General features: G+C 40.4%; 1 protein-coding gene across 2 annotated transcripts in view; it reads left to right on the top strand.

Moving 5' to 3' along the window:
- ccdc15 (coiled-coil domain containing 15) overlaps positions 1-20,987 on the top strand; it is a 47,564-nt gene that overhangs the window by 10,685 nt on the left and 15,892 nt on the right. Inside the window, exons 2-6 of one of the 2 annotated variants that reach the window (XM_078199171.1) lie at positions 4,294-4,443; positions 6,420-6,617; positions 9,182-9,298; positions 12,211-12,357; positions 12,870-13,025. In XM_078199171.1, coding sequence (XP_078055297.1) covers positions 4,294-4,443; positions 6,420-6,617; positions 9,182-9,298; positions 12,211-12,357; positions 12,870-13,025 — 768 coding nt within the window. The remainder of the gene's footprint in view (positions 1-4,293; positions 4,444-6,419; positions 6,618-9,181; positions 9,299-12,210; positions 12,358-12,869; positions 13,026-20,987) is intronic. The other variant, XM_078199172.1, reaches the window with a different exon arrangement.

Below are 20,987 nucleotides of genomic sequence, written 5' to 3'. Positions count from 1 at the left end.
TTATCTGAACTAGGGCCTGAAAGAATACTAATCTTTAATTATACGGGTGATATGCCTTCCCTGGTTCAATTTTCTTAAAACAGTATAATTATTGCTGTAGACTGCTTCCCTTGACTGTTGATCGTTCTGTCTCTGATACCAGAATTCATTTAGATTATTGTAGGCACGTTGATAAAAAAAATTAACATTCTTGCTTTTTCTCCCAGCCGTAAAATTTAATTCATCTGCTATAGTTTCAATACGTATGATAAAATAGGATCAGTAATGGAGTTTATTATTTTAAAGTTTGTCTCCATTGGGTGTGATGGTTACAAGTTGGGACTATTGACTGTGTCATTCAAAATTTATAGTGTGCAAATTTTTAATGTGACATGATATCCCCATCCCCATTGTTATGGAGGTAAAAGATATAGCTTATGTCTCCAGTTTAGCTTTCAGACCAATAGAGGTAAGTGAGAATGACTATCTAACTCAGGTGGTGAAGACATGTCTCAAAATACCACAAGGCTGAATGTGGCATTTTTACAATAATCTAAGACAGTCTTCCTTTCCAACCATCCCAGTTTCTTCCCATCTTTCTTGAAAATACTGGAGTACAGCAGAATCAGCTTATCACACTCAATTTTTAAATGTCAAAATTGCATTCCATTAGTAGCAATGAGTGAAGCTCGAGAAGTAAATTTCCTGATGCAGCAAATTTATTGCAGATTGAAATGATCTTTGCATTTATATAACACATTCCACAGAAATTCAACAGAGACTGTTTATGTATTAATTGAGGCCTCTGGCTACTGATGGCATCCATCTTCTCTCGGGTGTACATTTACCAAAGAGGATTTGATTTGATTTAATGACGCAGTTTCAACTTTAAGCAGTATATGTTTTCAACCCATGTGTTAATCATATTCTTACTCAAACCAGCTCATTTTTGCGTATTTTTTTCTGTGCTGCTATTGTATGCTTTTGGCAGCTCAAGTGAGGGTGTCTTATCTGCACATGAAATCTGATGGCAAGCTGTTCAACTTGGCAAGACTGTGTGCGGAGGTACACCAATCTGCAAGGATCCCCAGCATGTTAACCTGCTTGAGTCAGTGGTGACTCCATTTCTGCATCACATGCACCTGATGGCTTACAACCGCATTCCCAAAGACATGCTCCATGGTGAGCTTGCTATCAACACAAGACCAATAGGTTGCCCATGTCTACGATACATAGAAGTCTCAAGTAAGACCTCAAGTTTCCTGAGATTGGAGTTGATGGATGGGAAGTCTTTGCTGCTGATTGGAGTGCCGGGTAGTTAGGAAGGGCCTGAAAAAGCGGAAGACAGAAGAAATGACCAGACAACATAAAAGAAAGCCCAGTTGAAGTTAAAAACATTAGTCAAGCTTAGGCCATCGTAATTCATCTGTGCCAGTTGTTGAAGGGTTTGCCACTCATGATTCAGCCTTTACATCCCCAACAGATGATGTCCAGTTGTTGAAGTGACTTGCACCCTGGGTGCAGTCCATCATCTCCTAAAATGGATTCATGCCTACTTTTAACAATGTTCTTGTTCAAACCGCCTTTTGAGACATGGGGCAGGATTTTACGAGATTGATTTTAAGTGTCCAGCTAGCATGAAAATGGGAGAGGTTTTTGGGCGAGTTTTCATGCCCAATCTTGATTTGATTTATTATTGTCACATGTATTAACATACAGTGAAAAGTATTGTTTCTTGCGGGCTATACAGACAAAACATACTGTTCATAGAGAAGAAAACGAAAGAGTGCAGAATGTAGTGTTACAGTCATTGCTAGGGTGTAGAGAAAGATCAACTTAATGCAAGGTAAGTTCATTCAAAAGTGTGACACAAGCTGTTCTTGAGTCAGACTTTTGTATCTTTTTCCCGAAGGAAGAATGTGGAAGAGAGAATGCCCGGGGTGCGTGGGGTCCTCAATTATGCTGGCTGCTTTGCCGAGGCAGCAGGAAATGTAGACAGAGTCAATGGATGGGAGGCTGGTTTGCGTGATGGATCTTATGCACTTATTGAAAAAATACTGTAGACTGTTGCTAACTGCTGCAGGCAGTGGGCTTGGCTTAATTCGCCAGCCGACCTGCAGAGACCTGTGATGCTGCACATGCTCATTAGCAGCAGGAGGGGTCCGACGGACAGCGAGCTAACAGGCCCCTGCTATTGCAGGCAGCCTCAACAAACTCCCCGCCCCCACAATCATGGAGGCCTGTGGCCGATCGCAAGCCCCGCAATGCATGAGCATCCAGCCCCCCGCCCCCACTCCCACCCCATGTCCAGACCGACCATGCCTCCCCTCCCCTCCCCTGATCCAATCTCATTGCAGAGTTGCAGCGCCCCACCCCACTGATTAGTCTGCCCCCAAAGACCCCAAGTCCCTGGCACTGCCTGCTGCAGTGCCAAGGTGCTTGCTGGGCATTGCCCAGGTGCAAGGGCACCCCCCACTTACCCTCAGCCTCCCCTGGGGGGCCTCAATGGCCTCCAGTTCCACCGGCGAGGCCAACGCAACTGTTCCCCCTTCATGGGAAGCAGGTGTTTTCCTCGCCGGAGAGAACCTCTCCCGGCGAGGTCATAAAGGCAAGTGAGCCCAGGCAATTGAACGCCGGGATCACTAAACACATGCAAATAAACATTTCAATATTTAAATAAATTATTCAGCCTCTCGCCCATTTCCAACGAAAGGCTGACTTCGCCGGAAATCCGGCTCTCATTAAACTCACAGGAGCCGAGAAATTGGGCGTGATCCTGATTTGTCGGCTCTCGCGCGATTTTACGGCTCATTCCGCCAATCGATGGGTGGGACAAGCCAGTAAAATTCCCCCCATGATCTTAGTAATAGTGCTCTATATTTAAATAATTGTTTATTTTAGCTGTTTGCCAAATCAAACTTAATCTAAATGCCAGCTAGTGTAAATCTGCACAGACATGAGCTATACAACTGTGGGGCATCACAGTCAAGTCAGATCCTGTTTTTGCTTACTGTGTACATCAGCAGTCACTGCAACTGGCAACAATAAGGAATTGAGTCCGAGATGATTTTCCCTACTAGTCCAGTTTGAGCCCAATTGTAGCAACTCTGCTGTTTAGATCAGCTAATATCTCAGATTACAGATCAAGCCTCAGATAAACCTGGTCTATGTAAGCAGTTTCACATTCGCAGATGCACTTAGGATCAAAGGTTTTAAATCATTCATGCCAAAATTGTTATCCAGTTGCAGCATTTCTATATTGAGAAGTGTCATCAGAGATATGACACCATTTTACCTGTCTTTTGTAGTAATTTATTTGCAGGAATGATCTGGGCAACTTGTTTAATGCAGAATATTCAAAGGTAAAATTTGGTGTGCTTGAAATGTTAATGACTTGGATAAATTGGCAACTTGCATTTTCATTCAGCCTATATCTTGAAAAAATGTTCGACCTATTTCCTTCAAAAGGTAAAACACTGTGTAGAACTGAAATTATCTTAAAAATGAGAATTATGATGACCCACATCTCTCTGAACATATAATTCTGAAGCTTCTGTGTAGAACTAGGGCAGTAATAGCCTTCGGGAACAGAATGGTTGTCTACATCAGTTCCTCAGTTGTCCTGCTGTTCCTATTTGTTGGCATAATAGGTTCCGGACTGCTTAATATACTATTTTTTTTGTAAGTACCTCAGTAGTTCTGAAGATGTAATTCAATGTTGTCCTATGTGAACAACTGTTATTTCTTCAACATGAACTTGAGGAACCTTAATCAAAAGCCCATTCGTATGAGGCTAACCCTTTGCAAGTGCTGCATAGATTCTTTTTGCATGTATATAATCCTAGTGTTGTATTCCAACCTGTTTGTGAATCCCAACCATCAGATATCTCCCATTTAAGTTTATAGCTATAAATATATATTCAATGAAATGAAGCACTGAAATTATTTATTTTGTTCCAGTATTATTTAGAGAGAAGCCTCTCCTCAGAGCTTTGGTAAATTAGATTCAGAATAGAAAATGTTTCCCAATTTTCCTCAATTTTTAACCAAAATATTATAGCTGTGAGGTGACCACCTTCTGCCTTTTTAAATAAGAGCCTTTTTATGCAAGTTCCCACATCGTTTGCTCAGTTACACCACCATGTGGTGCACCATCACCGTAATCTCTCATTTTCTTCTAAATGTTCAAAGTTTTGCAACCAGCCATTGAAAGGGTTTGACTTTACACTTGTGAGAACAGCTGTGTAAATAAAGCTGCTTTGTATCTGCTCTGAATCACTTACTATCTGTTTAAAATGATTTCTTTATCCTTAGATTTCAGCTCTTCAAGTGGATGAGCAACTAAAGGAAATCCATAAAGCAAAACAGGAGAATTTGAAGCGTTTTCAAGATGAAGTGAAACACCGTGTGAGCAAGTATGCCCAAATGCGCAAACATCAGCAACAGCAACAATCTTACGAAGCAGTAAGAAACTGTTTAAAAAAAACTCATACAGATCCAAATTCTTCCTCTTAATATCCATATATAGCCAGGAATACAAGAATGTGCCTTTTAGTGCTCTGTCTTTTAGTATTTAGTGAATTGAACACAAAAGCTGCCTAAATTTGGCACAAAGTTTAAGTTTATACAATTTCTCTCATCAGTCATTGGAGATATAATTAGAGTGTTTATCTTGCATGTCTTTTCCTGCAGCTCTTAACGGGGAGTATTAATTCCTCGTAATACAATAATGACTTCTTCATACGGCTCATAATTTTTGAGAGGTTGTTCCTATACAGCATTACAACTTTGCTATATTTCTCCAGTTGTCGAGGGATGAACTCCAACATGGAGCAGACTGCTGCTAATTCATTGCTAATACTCGGGACAGGCAGCATTTGTAGGACTTTCAGACCTGAAACATTAGGTGTTTCTCACTCTGTGCATGCTGTCTGACCCGCTAACTCTTTACACCATTTCCTGTTTTTATTTCAGATTTGCAGCGTCTAAATATTTTTCTTTGCTGCCAGCACCAAGCATTCATAGTTCTGGTGTTTACTTTGTGACATAATTGCAAGTACCAGAGTAGGCATAACTAGCAGCAACTAGAATGTAGAAGTGACCAAGTGAGAGACTTTTTCAAACTGATTCTCAAAGTTTGTTGGGTAGATCTAAGTGAATGTGAGTAAATCGAAGGATAACGAATCTGAAACCCGTTTACACTCTCAATTTTTATTTCAGTTGATTTTAGTGGAATGTGGAAGCACATGGATTGGTAACTCGTACACAATCCAATGATTACTAATCAGAACACACATTATCTACGTTTTACCAATGTTAATCACTGTCTGAGCCAACTGGCTCTGCATAGTCCATTTCTTAGCCATTTAACTCTTAATCTTCTAACCTGTTCCTAGATTTCTGCACGTGTTGACCAATGCACGTGTGCAGATGGCTACCTGTGGCCGTTTTACATAACCATGTTGCATCAGCAGGATGCAAGCTTTTCTGTTGAATGGGTTTGATGGTAAAAGTACTAGTTTTATTTTGTCATTATATTGTTTATAATTGCACTCCATACATACACTGTTGATTCTTTGGTATTCAAAGATTCTGACTACAGTTTGCATAAAGGTTACCTCAAATAGATGGCATCTTGTTTTTCCTGTAAATTATCGCAACAACACAAATTTAATACAAATTGCAGTTATATCCTAGGTGAAGTAGGAATTCTTGTACTGTGGCCTAACTTTAGTGTCTGCAAGCTGAATTTGGACATGTATTCTAAACATCTGCTGGAGACTGAGAGACCATGATAACATGGATCAAGATCTCTGTGCTCCAATGCCATTCATCCTACTTTCACTACATCCTATATTGATAGATTCAACAGTGTTCAGTACCCTGGAAGAAGTTCTGAGCTCATCATATAACTGAAACATGAACAATCTTAAGGTTTTTTAAAACACAAATGTATATAAAAATAATTTGGGACAAGGTGCTGCACAGAACTAATTTGACTGAGAACTACTCTTGGTTGAGATTATACTATGCTCAGTAGTTCAATTCTGATTTTTACAGGAGCAGTTTATTGGCATGTTTCATATTGCTGAACTACTGGAACATTGCTCTGAGAAAAAAATGATGGGTGCATTACATAAATCCTATATCTTACTGTAAACACATCGAGATATCCTGGTGCCTCAGTGCTTTTCTGCAAAAGTCCCATTAGTTGGGATTTCCTTAATATGTGACGTAAGTCAAGATTGCCACAATGCTCCATATATTACATGTAAAGTACTGTGCTGTTCTATCAAGATAGGATTTGATCAAAAGTCAAAGAAAATGGCAAATATAAGATTGTAAGCTGTTCCACAGCTTTAAGCAGTAAACCATAGAGGCATAAAAGTCTACTACCTAATACATGTACCATTTCACCTACTTTATTTCTCTCTTTTTAGGTCGAAAGGAATGATCGTGTGATAAAGCAATCTTCTACTTCAGCTGAACATCTCACTCCAAATAAAAACACTTGCATTTTTCGTGGTAGTAATGCAGAATTTGCAATTTGTAGCCCCAGCTCGAGATGGGTGTATGCCCAGGGGCTAGGCTGTGACCAGGAGGAAGACGAAGATATATTCAGTGATCAAGCTCGAAAGGTGAGCGTATCCCAGAGATGCTTAAAGTGCAGTTACTGTTTCCTCAAAGCTGTTTCATCTTTGGATCAAAGCAATAATATGGGACAAATGCTTTCAGTGACAATTGCCTGTCATGAAATCCAATCATTTCACAGTGGAACTCTAATTTCAAATCAATGCAATGAATTTGCAACCTTCCATTACCTATCAATAAAATACCATTACTTCCAAGAGTACAAAATACAAAAAAAAATTGGGATCCATGTCTCCCACTTATTTCGTTCAATGATCCTGACTGGGAGCTGACTCAGTGTAAATGCTCCACAGAAACAGTCTGTCATGTATCTGCAATAATATCCAAGTATGACTAATTTATGTAAAGTTATGACCAAGTTCCATGTCAATTGTCCTTGAAGGTTTTGAAGTGACACTTGAATCACCCTGTCTTGTTTCAAGAATGTTCTAACACAGTAATGGGCAACTTCAGCCTGGGGCCTCATGCGGCCAATTTGGATTCTGTGATTGGCCCATGAGACATTTTGTTGATTATTGGCCACATACAGGGTTGCCATATTCCACTGATTTCCATCCACATAGTTTTATTTTTCCTTCCGGTATAACTGAAGTTGTACGCACGTAAAGAAAGGGCAAGTGATGTGAGGTGTATGCGGATTGTACATTGACTGAGAACTATGTAAGTGTAAATATTTATTTTGTTTTTACCATTTGATGTTGATTATTGTTCTATTATATATATATATATATATATATACATATATGATTAAGCATTTTCTATAACTTGTTACGAAATATTTGGCGTGTATTAAACGTATTTAATCTTATTTTTCGGGTCATGGTTAGTGAACAAGCCCGATTTCAAGCTTGCAGCCCACTGAGATGAAGGAGGACCACTCATGCGGCCCACTTACTAGTCTATGTTGCCCATCACTGTTCTAACATGTTAGGCAAAACTTGATTTAATGACCCATTTATTCCTACAGGACCTTGAGCACCCCCTCCCTTTTGGGGTTGCATACCAGTCATTCATTCCATCACATTCCAAAAGAAGGTAGAAATAAACAACTAGTGTTTCAGATGATATAACCCAAGACAAGGTGTCTCCTTACTTGGGCATATCGAGGAGGTTCTATTGTAATAAGATTTAACTAGTCTAAATTAAGATCGTTCATATTCAGTTGAAAACCTTTAATCTGCTTTTCTCACAGTAATGAGATGTGTCACAACTGTTCTGAAATGCATTTCACAACAAACAGTTACAAGCCAGTTATATAATAAAATTGTGCTTTGAGTATGAGTGAAAATTTGTTTGATTTCTGAAAAAATTGTCCTGTTTCATTGTTTATATCAATAAAATCTGAACAGATTTTCCCCACTTGTACATTCTGAAAGCAGTGCTCAGTTCCATTGCAAAAACAGTAGCTAAAGCCCATTCTAATAATTAAATGTTAAATTTCACTGAATAATTCATGCCATCTTATTGGTATGTTAACTACTTGTCCATTTGCAGCAACAGTAGCAGGTAGTATTTTTGTGGAACAAGAACTGTGGTAAGAGCACCATTAAATCTTTCCTTTAGAGGTGAAACAATAATGGAACTCTGAGTCATAAAGGCTTACAACATGGAAACAGGATACTAGGGTAACGTTCACTGGTGATTAGTTTGCCTTGTTCACTGATTCAGCCACTGAACCTTAGCTTTTTGACTGGATTTAGGATACATGTGCCTGCCAAATATATTTGAGGAAATTAGTCTGACTCAGAAAATCCATGACTATTTGATCTATGTTGTAATAAATGTCAGTGACAGGATAATATTTCTGTAGTGAAATGAAAGATTGTTATATTGGAATGTGCAGTAATTTAGATTACACTGCACTCTCTCTACCTTGCAATTTTTTTGAAACAAATATATATTAGTCCTTGATGTGCTTATTTTCACTCACCAAATGTAAACACATATAATTGACTTTCTCCTTGGGTATTGCCAGTTTATCTGTGATTACTAATTGTACAAGAGAGAATTGGTTATTTTTGTCATTTTTTGGAGAGCCACGTGCATCTTAGTGCAGCTCTTGATGGATCACCTGACATTGAAACTGCCCCCGCAGGGATTTATAGATGCAAACCTACTGTTTACCCAGTGCACTAGTTGCATTTGCTCTTATTCAGTATGTTTAGACTTAAAAATTGACCTGAGTGTTTGTTTTCTAACTAAAATTAAAGATAATTATTGAAGATAATTTTGCATAAACTGAATGTGATGAGAGCATTTGTAAAATAGCAAATAGTGAACATAGAACATTACAGCGCAGTACAGGCCCTTCGGCTCTCGGTGTTGCGCCAACCAGTGAAACCAATCTAAAGCCCCTCTAATCTACACTATTCCAATATCATCCATATGTTTATCCAATAACCATTTGAATGCCCTTAGTGAAGGTAGCTCATAGTGAAGGTAGCTCATAGAGCTGAAGTGTTGTTTATTATACTGACATATTTTATATTTGTGCATACTTCAGTGCAGAAACTATTCTTAAAACCTAATACTAATGATTGATTTGGTTTAGCTCAGCAAAGTTACAAAACAGGCTCGGTATAGGCTTGCATCGTGTCAAACAGTACCAGAGGTGGACTTGTGCTCAGCACTTCCAGGAGGAATCTGGAAAGTGTCTCCAACAAGAGATGTGAGTTATGTTGCAATTGGTAATTTAACTGATTTTAAAGCTTAAGAAATCATATATCTACTGTCATGGGCATTTAGATATCTGTTTTAGAACTGGTTTGTGAACTTGATAGCTTTGATTTTTTTTTCCTTATGTTTCCCCTTATAAATCCAGAAAAACATATTCAGTTTTTCCAATCTCAGACTGCTAATTCAATGATTGATATGTTAGTCATTTATTGTGACCTGTGTCACAAGGAACTGAAAGTCTGTTTCCCTCCTGATCAAGCACTCTTGGCCCATGGCAACACTTGCTACCCCTCCCAAGTGCTTTAATCGTAGAATTCCTACAGTGCAGAAGAAAGCTATTTGGCCCATCTGCACTGACCATAATCCCACCCAGGTCCTATCCCCATAACTTCACTTATTTACCCTGCTGGTCCCCTGACACTAAGAGGCAGTTTAGCATGGCCAATCCACCTAACCCGCACATCTTTGGAGTGTGGAAGGAAACTGGAGCATTGGAGGGAACCCATGCAGACCTGAAGAGAATGTGCAAGCTCCGCGCAGACAGTGACCCCAGGCCAGAATTGAACCCGGGTCTCTGGCGCTGTGAGGCAGCAGAGCTAACCACTGTGCCACCCCAACTGTTGATCCTTGACCCCACTTATCTTTTTCTGAGCGCGGTGTCCATATTATCTAGGATGTGTATAGTCCTAACAATGAAAGTCTTAAGCAAAATGAGATTAGGGAATTTAACTTTCAGTTCCATCAATCTTAGTTGAAAACAACCAGATCTCACAGTTGAAAGAACCTGTTCTCGCAGCATACCAATCTCAAGCATTTTTTTGTGTCCAGAGAAGTTAAACAAGTGGTCAAAATCTATAGTGTGAAACATACTTTTACTTCCCTTTCCATAATGACATAGACTTCTGAAAACATTTATCGAAACTGTGCCCATAAGGAAACAGTTTGAATACATTTTGAGTTGGAATATTTATAGTGAACATTTACTCAGGCATTGGATCATCTCCATTAATTCTCATAATTGAATGTCAGGTGCGTTAATTAAAGCTACCTTCACATTTTCCTGATAGCTAAATATCAACGGTGCTGGTTGATGTTGGTCTTGTGCTATAGTTCACTGAAGTGCTTGAAGTTCCAGTATGTACACTGCAATTCTGGCTGGGCTTCTGAAGGAGAAAAAAAAACTTGACTATCTGACCATGAATCAAAATATAAGCAAGAGTTTTTCAAGGACAGAAGGAGTGGGAAAGGAGGCAGTGCGGAGGAGGTGCTTAAAAATCAGGAGGGGAGGTAGAGACTGGAGTGTCCATTGCCTGGGTGGGAGAGGGTGTGTCTCTCCTGATCGGGTATCCCTCCTGGTTATTGTTGGCCCATGGAGGCCTCTCCACAGCAATGGCAACACCTGCCACTCTTTCCCAGTGCCAGTTATGGTGATACCTGGCTCCAGTTACCTTGGTCTGAAGGTGGCATATATTTCTTTCTGGGCTGTATCTGTGTGCAGTTCTAACAATGGCCACCACAACCACTGGCGCTTTGGAATATGGGACTCTATTAAAGGAGCAGGGGTCACAACAGCAGCTCATTATCTGCCTAATGGACATAAAATCTAGCTGAGCGCCCCAGAATGGCCCAAGGCAGGTTTTGAAGCCATCATTGGTATCCACTGCCACCCTGAAACGATCGCAATCATTGTGTGAATAAAGATTTCTTCTTTGATCCTTGAAAGTAAAATGGCACAATAACCAGAAAAACCATTACAGTGACATAATGCGTTATACAATTTTGTTCATTTACTTCAGAAACAAAATTTTGAGCCATTTAATTTTTAAATGTAACATTGTTTTAACTGAACTTTGAAATGGAAATAAAACCAGTATTTATTAGTGTTATAGCAAAATATATCAGTTACCTCTGACTCAGAACTGCATCATTTGGTTGAACTAACATATTGGATGTTAGATGATGAAACTGCAAGGGTTTAATTGGAAACCTGAAAGCAATGATTGAAATTCTGCCTGAATTCCAATGGAAATGGTGTCATGGGACTGGATTTTATTAAGCAAAAGTCCCCGTCCCCTCCCATTTACCCTGAAGGCATTGGTTCAAATTATTCCAGTAACATGTCCGAGTGGCTCCTCAAGCCTGAGCCTAAATGTTATTATGCTATTTGACTGCTAACAATCGCATCACAATTAACCTTTGCTCTTCTAAGATGTACACACTTGTATGTTGCAACAGGGATCTCTGCTTATTGTGCTTAGGATGACTTTTCTCTTCCAGGGAAATCATAAAAGTGTTATGTAAAAATGTGCTTTTGATTTATTCTATAAATGCACAATTCCCCTTGGCTGTTTTGTCCTTGTACAACCTCCCCCCACCCTGATTTCAGAAGCCTTGAGATCTTTTCCATAAATACAGAAGTAAAATACGGCAAATTCTGGAAATCTGAAATAAAAATGGAAAAGTTGGAGATACTCGGGAGACCAGACAGCATCTGGAGAGAGAAACAGATTCTGTGATCTGAAACATTAACACTCGGGTGCACGGTAGTACAGTGGTTAGCACTGCTCCTTCACAGCACCAGGGACCCGGGTTCGATTCCCAGCTTGGGTCACTGTCTGTGTGGAGTTTGCATGTTCTCCCCGTGTCTGCGTGTGTTTCCTCCGGATGCTCCGGTTTCCCCCCACATTCTGAAAGACGTGCTGGTTAGGGTGCATTGACCCGAACAGGTGCCAGAGTGTGGCGACTAGGGGAATTTCACAGTAACTTCATTCCAATGTGAATGTAAGCCTTACTTGTGACTAATAAATAAACTTTACTCTTGTTATGATAAGAATCTTGTGAGGGGATTAAAAAGGCAACCTGGCTTTCTGGTCATATCATTTAGGGCACTTTCTCCTTTTCCAGAACCCAGTCTCCCGAAGAGAAGCACATCTAAACATTGCAGAAGATGTCACACGTTTGGAAGGTCAGTATGACCTGCTTCCAGAGTTGCAGGGACAACAGAATGGTGGGAAATATGTTTCTTTCCAGCCTGAGCTACAACATGGAAAGGTTAGTCTTGGATCTCTGGATATATTGTTCTAAATGTGTCGTAACAAGCAGCAATGCTGAGTATTTCCAGCATCATTTCTTAACTGACTGGTTGAGGGGGATTGAATAATCACGTTGTGAATGGAATACTTGTGGTTAAAATCTTGGTGGCAGCATAACAGCTTTATCTACAAAGTAACTAATCAGAGTTGAGTAAAATGAGGATTCGTAGATCCCTTAGAGAGAAAAAAATTAACTTTTATTTGTGAATTCTTGTATTTAGCTGTTTGTGGTAAACTGAAAAGAGGTTAGCTAGTACATATTCCATATGGACTTTCAAATAAAGGCATTGATGTATTTTCTTGTGTTCTTTTATTATTGCCTTCTACTTATAATGACTTAATTTTTATGAGCTCCTGTGTGATGTTCTCTGATTCATTATAACACACTTTGAACTATGACTTTTCTCATATCCTCTTGTGAGGGGGTTGAAAAAATAATGGGATCGCTTCAGGCACTTTCTCCTTTTCCAGAACCCAATATCCCGAAAAGAGGCACAGCTAAACATGGCAGAAGATTTCACATGTTTGGAAGACCAGCATGACCTGCCTGCAGAATTGCAGGTACAATCGCAGAAATCGATAAGTGGGAAATCTGTTACTCTCCAGCCTGAATTACAACATGAAAGGGTTAGTCTTAGGTTTCCACGTTATTGTTCTAAGTTAGGAACATAGGAATTAGGAGCAAATTAGGCAATTCATCCCTTTGAAGTTGTGTTACAGCGAGCAACAATGCAGAATCTATATAAGATTTAAAGTCAATGTAACATTTTAATAGGTGCAAAATACTATTTATTTAAAATGATTTCCAGCTTTCACGTTCGTACCTGTTATGAAACTGAATCTTAGTCTAATTTTTCATCTTACTAGTTTAAATTTCTTCTTTGTTTTAATAAGAAATCTTTCAGCATCCAAGCTTAATACCTCGAATCTGAAAGGGTATGTTGATTTTCTGTGCCTTCTTCCAGCGTCACTTTGAGATGATGAAAATGCTGGATCTATGGTTCCCTGGCTTATATACTTCTGATGTAGCTATTTTGTATTAAGTTTGTGTAATATATCCCGTTTTTGTTTTTTTTAGTTATGTTCTTTGTGTCTTCAATTGTGAAGATAGGTCGGAATTTTACCGCCTCGCCTGTCTTGGAATCGGGGCGGGCGGGGCTCACAGAACGGAATTCTCTGCTGGCCTCAGGTGGAATTTTACGAGCTTCGCCCAAGCGAGGTCATAAAATCCCACAAAAGATATTTATTTAAGGTCGCTGCCATTTCTGTTATTTCCCCGTTATAATTTCTTAGTCTCTGTCTCCAAGGGATCCACATTTACTTTCAACAATATTTTTTACATACTTGCAAGAGATCTTATAACCTGTCTTATATATTTCTTGCTATTTACTCTCATTTTATTTTCTTCCAGTAATCAATTTCTTGGTCATTCTTTGCTGATTTATAAAACAATTCCCATGATCTTTAATCTTGCCACATTTTGCCCTCTTTAACAACATTGTAAACTTCTTTTATACTATCCATAATATCTCTAGTTAGCCATGGTTAACTTTTCCAATGGTGCTTTATTTCGTAAGGGAACATATATTCTTTGAGAATTATGAATAATTTATTTAAATGTTTGCCAGGGCATGCCTACCATCATGTTTTTAACCTAATTTCCCAAACTAGCTCATACCTCTAAAAATTGGCTTTCTTTACGCTCAAGACTCTGGTTCAGTGGTTTTCAACCAGTGTGAGAACTATCTAAGTGTGCTGTGAAATTTTGTACAAAGGTAATGAAAAATCAATGTTTCATCTTAAACAATATTCAATCCAACCAAAATTACAACTCATAAAACTCATGAAAATTGATCATCAAATGGTATCGGTCTTTTGATTCTAAAACGTGAACATTCTAAACGCAGGTGGCCGAAGGGTGAAATTGAGATGACGTGATAGTTTTTACTGGTCACCTTAGAAACCATTTGCATCCTTTTTATTGATGGTAAAACAACAAGCTAGCAGATGCAGCCAAATTATCCGTATCCACATTTCTTTGCTGGATCTATTTTATATCCCCTGATCTAAGAAGAAATTGACAAATTTGATTCCTCCGCTTATTCAATCGTTGATGAAACATTAAACCCCAAGAGAAAAAAAACCAAGAGACATTCAGAGACAGTATAATGAGAGCCAACTAGCCTTTGGATTTTCGGGGACAGGAGATAGCCCTTGCCTGAATGTCTCACATGCAGAGCTATGCTGCAAAAGAGATCAACAAAATTCTACTGTCTGATAATACAGTTAAATGGCCAATTGACAAAATGTCAGCTGATATAGAGGAGGTACAGCAGAAGAAGTTAGCGACTATTAGGAAGTTTGCTTTGCAGATTGATGGGTTCACCAATATAAGCAAACTCTGCCAGCTGCTGGCCAACATTCGGTACGTTGATGGAGACTCCATTCAGGAGGATTTCTTTTTTGGAAAAGACCAGTCATGCAACTGGTGAGGAAATATTTCTGGTAACTGATACCTGAAGGAAAACTAACTGACCTGGGCTATGTGTTGTAGCAATTGCACTGACGGAACAGCCTCCATGATGGGAAAAAGATTTGTCAGTAAGGTGAATGAGCAAAATCCTGTAAAGCTCTTGTGGCCAAAACACTGCCACCAGAGTTCTCTGCAGTATTAGAGCAAGCTATGAAAATCATGAATCACATAAAATCACATTTGTTCACTATTTTGTGTGCAGAGATGGGGGCCGAGCATCAGAGTTTACTGTTACACACTGAGGTGCAATGGTTATCACGGGAGAAATTTCTCTCCCATGTTCATAAGCTCTGGTGAGAACTGATAAAGTTTTCCAACAATGCATGAACTGCCTTTAAGGAGTTACTATCTGATAATTACCGGTTGGCTAAGCTTGCATATCATGCAGCTATCTGGATGAGCTGAATGCTAAAATGCAGGGAAAGAATGAGACAATCCTGACCATCACAGATAAACTTCAAGGTTTCAGGTCTTTGGTAAGAGACATTGGCAGGGGCTTCACTTGAAATATTTCCACTAACATCATCAGCGACAGATGCAGCTGTCAAGTCTCATATTCAAACATCTTAAAATGCTGCAAGAGAAGTTTGAATGCTACTTCCCTCCACAAATATGGAAAGCTATGACTGGATAGATGATCTGTTTATTTCACTTTCTTCCAATTCATCACAAATGTTGACATTAAAAGAAAAAAATGAATCCGCTCAGCTGTGGATGGATCACAGAGTGAAGCTGAAATTTGGAGAGGTGTCTCTGGGTGTGTTTTGGCAGACTGCAGGACATGAATATCCGACAGCCTCTGACCATGCTATTGCTGTACTCTTGCCATTTCCGACAGCATACCTACTTCCATGAGTGTTTTCAGCCCTTTTTTATTTTGCAGCTACATTCTTGTTAATTCTGCAGTATTAGGCCATTTAACTGTATTATCAGACAGTAGAATTTTGTTGATCTCTTTTGCAGCATAGCTCTGCATGTGAGACATTTAGGCAAGGAGTATCTCTGATTTTCTGGGCTATGATCCTTTCATCCTACTCTTCTCATCCTTTATTGAACAGTTACTCCACCTCCCTTTCCATTTATCTATCTTTTCTAAGTAATATTTTGTGTGTGTGATCAAAATGAATGACTGCTTCATCAAAAACTTTTTTTAAGTATGATGGCTGGAAACTCTCTATTTTAATTATAGAAACCACCTACTCGGGCCAAATCTAGCATTGCATAATATCAAACCATTTCCTATTTTTTCTACAGTACAGAATTCTGAACCCAGGACAAGTTTTCAATATCTGTGCATTGATTAATTCTTTGTATGCTACTATAAGGATATTTTACAGTTTTGGTGTTTTAAAAAATGTTGATGATTTGTTTTAAATTAATTCAAGGAATCTTTTTAGAGCTAATCCTGTCACAACTTGATTGAAGCCTAAAAATCTTGGCTACGTTATCAACAATAGGCCATCTGTTGTACTAAAATATTTTAAATTGTCCAATAATTTTCAACACTGGCATACATGAAAAGCAACAGGAGGGAGCGCTGGTCAGTGGAGCAAGATTTGCGAGTGGCTCTCTCTCTCTCATCAATTCCTCCCCGGATCAAAAGGTGCATACCAGCAGCTCCAGGTTTCCCACTAACCCCATAAGTTGCTATTTACTCTAATTGGCATTTTGCTCTGATCCATTGATTTTCAATTGTTTATCAGTTCAATTATTTAATAAAAATTATACTTTAAAAAATATGTCACAGATATGAAATTCGTAACGCGAAAAGGTGAAATTCGGAGGCCTGAACTGAGTGCTTGCATGTGGAACAGATTTATGGATATGAATAGTTAGAAGTAGTTGAGTTGAGCAAATTTTGAAAATGTGTGTGCTCGCTATCAAAGGCAGTGTAATCTATGATGCATTTGATCCTTATTTAGCTTGTATGCACTATGTTGCAAACCTCCCTATTAAGACCGTAACTATAGTAAATGTGACGTTTATGAGCAATCGATTCAGGTTAAAAAAAGGTGGATGTGCCAGGAATTGTTTGTCTCATTGAAGTGTGCCATGATGCTGAAAGGTTGGGAACCACTGCTCTAGTTTGGGACTCATCATCACTCTCAAACTTAATATGAAATCCAAGATATTATGACCCCATGAGAATTCTTTTACTGATTAACTGTGTCTCATTGCACAATACGAGGTCTAAAATAGCCTATTCCCTAATTGGTTCTTCAACATAATGGTCTGGAAAATTACCTCAAATTCATTCCCTGTCCTCCAATCTACTTTGTCAATTTGGTTCACCCAGTCTATATGAAGATTAATGTTTCCCATGATTATTGCATTACTCTTGTTACATTTCATCTGATTTCCTGAATTTAGACTGTGTCCAGCACTATGAATACTGTTGATGTGGAGTTGTCGGCGTTGGACTGGGTTAGGCACAGTAAGTAGTTTCACAACACCAGGTTAAAATCCAACAGATATATTTGGTAGCACGAGCTTTCAGAACGTTGCCCCTTCATCAGGCTACGCTCTGAAAGCTCGTGCTACCAAATAAACCTGTTGGACTTTAACCTGGTGTTATGAGACTACTTGCTATGAATACTGTTAGAGGTCCTATGAACTACTTCCATGAGTGTTTTCAGCTCTTTTTTATTTTGCAGCTACATTCTTGTTAATTCTGCAAGGGGATGAAATGGTTAGAGGCACAGACAGGCGGTTCTGTGGGCGTGAACGAGACTCCAGGATGGTAGTCTGCCTCCCTGGTGCCGGGGTCCTGGATGTCTCTGAGTGGGTAGGAAGCATCCTAAAAAAGGCGGGTAACCAGACAGACGTCATTGTCCACGTTGGTGCAAATGACGTAGGCAGAAAGAGCAGGGAGGTCCTGCGAGAGCAATTCAGGGAGTTGGGTAGTAGGCTAAAAAGCAGGGCCTCTAGGGTAGCGATCTCAGGAATACTCCCAGTGCCACAAGCTAGTGAGGCTAGGAACAGGGAGACTGCACAGCTGAATGCGTGGCTAAAGGACTGGTGCAGGAGGGAGGGTTTTGAATTTGTAGATCACTGGGAAGTCTTCAAGAGAGGATGGCACCTGTACAAGAAGGACGGGTTGCACCTAAACTGGACGGGTACGAATATCCTCGCTGGGAGTTTTGCTAGTGTGGTTCAGGTGGGTTTAAACTAATGTGGCAGGGGGGTGGGGAGCAGAACAATAAGTCAATAAGCATAGAGGCTGGGGACGAGGTTAGGACCAAGACAAGGCTATCTAAGAGGAAGAGCATTCTGGGGGAGGATGACCTCAGTGGGCCTGGAGGTCTGGAGTGCATCTGCTTCAATGCAAGACAGACGAGCTTAGAGCCTTAATGCTTGCGCAGAACTTGGATGTGGTTACAGTGACGGAGACTTGGTTAAAAGAAGGACAGGACTGGCAGCTGAATATTCCGGGGTACAAGTGTTTTAGGCGAGACAGAGAAGGGGCGAGGAGAGGTGGGGGAGTAGCAATGCTGGTTAGGGAGCATATTACAGCGGTACAGAGGGTGGACAATATGGAAGGGTCAGGTAACGAGTCACTGTGGGTGGAGCTCAGAAACAGGAAGAGTGCAGTCACTATGCTGGGGGTATACTACAGGCCTCCCAACAGCCCACGGGAAGTTGAGGAACAGATATGTAAGGAGATTCTGGACAGGTGCAGAAAAAATAGGGTTGTTGTAGTGGGAGACTTTAATTTCCCTCACATAGACTGGAAATCCCTTAGGGCTGGCTGCCTGGACAGGGAAGAATTTATAAAATGCGTACAGGAAGGTTCTTTGGAACAATATGTTGACAGTCCAACTAGAGAGGGGGCTATACTGGACCTAGCACTGGGGAATAAGCCTGGTCAGGTCATCAAAGTTGCAGTAGGGGAACATGTGGCAAATAGTGACCACAATTCTGTAAACTTTAGGATAGTAATGGAAAAAAATGAGTGTTGTCCTATGGGTAAGGTGCTGAATTGGGGGAAGGCTAACTACAGCCGGATTAGGCAGGATTTGGTGGCTGTTGATTGGGAGAGGCTGTTCGAGGGTAAATCTACATCTGGCATGTGGGAGTCTTTTAAGGAGCAGTTGGTAGGACTGCAGGACAGGCACGTGCCTGTAAAGAGGAAAGATAGGAAAAGTAGGATTCGAGAGCCGTGGATAACCAGTGAAATTGTGGGTCTAATCAAAAAGAAAAAAGAGGCATACATGAGGTCCGGGCAGCTAAAGGCAGATGGAGCACTGGAGGAATACAGAGAAAGTAGAAAAGAACTCAAACAGGGACTTCGAAGGGCAAAAAGGGTCACGAAATGTCCTTGGCAGACAGGATCAAGGAGAATCTTAAGGCATTTTATGCATACGTTAGGAACAAGAGGGTTGTTAGGGAAAGAATCGGACCTCTCAGGGACAAAGGAGGGGAATTATGCTTAGAACTGAAGGAAGTAGGTGAGATCCTAAACGAAGACTTTGCATCAGTATTCACAAAGGAGAGGGACATGTTGACTGGTAGTGTCTCAGAGAGATGTGTTGACCTGTTAGAAAAAATCTCAATTACAAGGGAGGATGTGTTAGGTTTTTTAGGAAACATTAAGACAGACAAATCCCCAGGGCCAGATGGCATCTATCCTAGACTCCTCAGGGAGGCGAGAGATGCAATTGCTGGGCCTCTAACAGAAATCTTTGTCTCTTCACTGGACACAGGTGAGGTCTCAGAGGATTGGAGGATAGCAAATGTGGTCTCGTTATTTAAGAAGGGTAGCAAGGATAACCCGGGTAATTATAGGCCGGTGAGCTTGACGTCTGTGGTAGGGAAGGTGTTGGAGAAGATTCTTAGAGATAGGATATATGCGCATTTAGAACTGAATAATCTCATTAGCGATAGACAGCATGGTTTTGTACGAGGGAGGTCATGCCTCACAAATTTGGTTGAGTTTTTTGAGGAGGTGACAAAAACGATTGACGAGGGGAGGGCCGTGGATGTTGTCTATATGGATTTTAGTAAAGTGTTTGACAAGGTTCCTCATGGCAGGCTGGTGCAAAAGGTTAAATCTCACGGGATAAAAGGTGAGCTAGCTAGATGGGTGGAGAACTGGCTTAGCCATAGAAAGAAGTCTCACAACACCAGGTTGAAGTCCAACAGGTTTATTTGGTAGCAAATACCATAAGCTTTCGGAGCAGAGCTCCTTCGTCGAACGTTGGACGAAGGAGCTCTGCTCCGAAAGCTTATGGTATTTGCTACCAAATAAACCTGTTGGACTTTAACCTGGTGTTGTGAGACTTCTTACTGTGCTTACCCCAGTCCAACGCTGGCATCTCCACATCATGATTAGCCATAGAAGACAGAGGGTAGCAGTGGAGGGGTCTTTTTCCGGTTGGAGGTCTGTGACTAGTGGTGTTCCGCAGGGCTCTGTACTGGGACCTCTGCTGTTTGTGATATATATAAATGATTTGGAGGAAGATGTAACTGGTGTGATCAGTAAATTTGCGGACGACACGAAGATTGCTGGAGTTGCGGATAGTGATGAACATTGTCAGAGAATACAGCAGGATATAGATAGTCTGGAACATTGGGCGGAGAAATGGCAGATGGAATTTAATCCAGATAAATGCGAAGTGATGCATTTCGGTAGATCTAATGTAAGGGGGAGCTATGCAATAAATGGCAGAACCATCAGGAGTATAGACACACAGAGAGACCTGGGTGTACAAGTCCACAGATCCTTAAAGGTGGCAGCACAGGTGGAGAGGGTGGTCAAGAAGGCATATGGCATGCTTGCCTTTATTGGACGGGGCATAGAATATAAAAGTTGGCATATGATGTTGCAGCTGTATAGAACGATGGTTAGGCCACATTTGGAATACTGCGTCCAGTTCTGGTCACCACACTACCAGAAGGATGTGGAGGCTTTGGAGAGAGTACAGAGAAGGTTTACTAGGATGTTGTCTGGTATGGAGGGTCTTAGCTATGAGGAGAGATTGGATAAACTGGGGTTGTTCTCCCTGGAAAGATGGAGGATGAGGGGCGGCCTAATAGAGGTGTATAAAATTATGAAG

Source organism: Mustelus asterias, chromosome 27, assembly GCF_964213995.1.
Source record: "Mustelus asterias chromosome 27, sMusAst1.hap1.1, whole genome shotgun sequence".
NCBI classification, from domain to species: Eukaryota; Metazoa; Chordata; class Chondrichthyes; order Carcharhiniformes; family Triakidae; genus Mustelus; species Mustelus asterias.
Note: the sequence above shows the minus strand (reverse complement) of the source record. Positions and strands in the feature narration are given on the sequence as shown.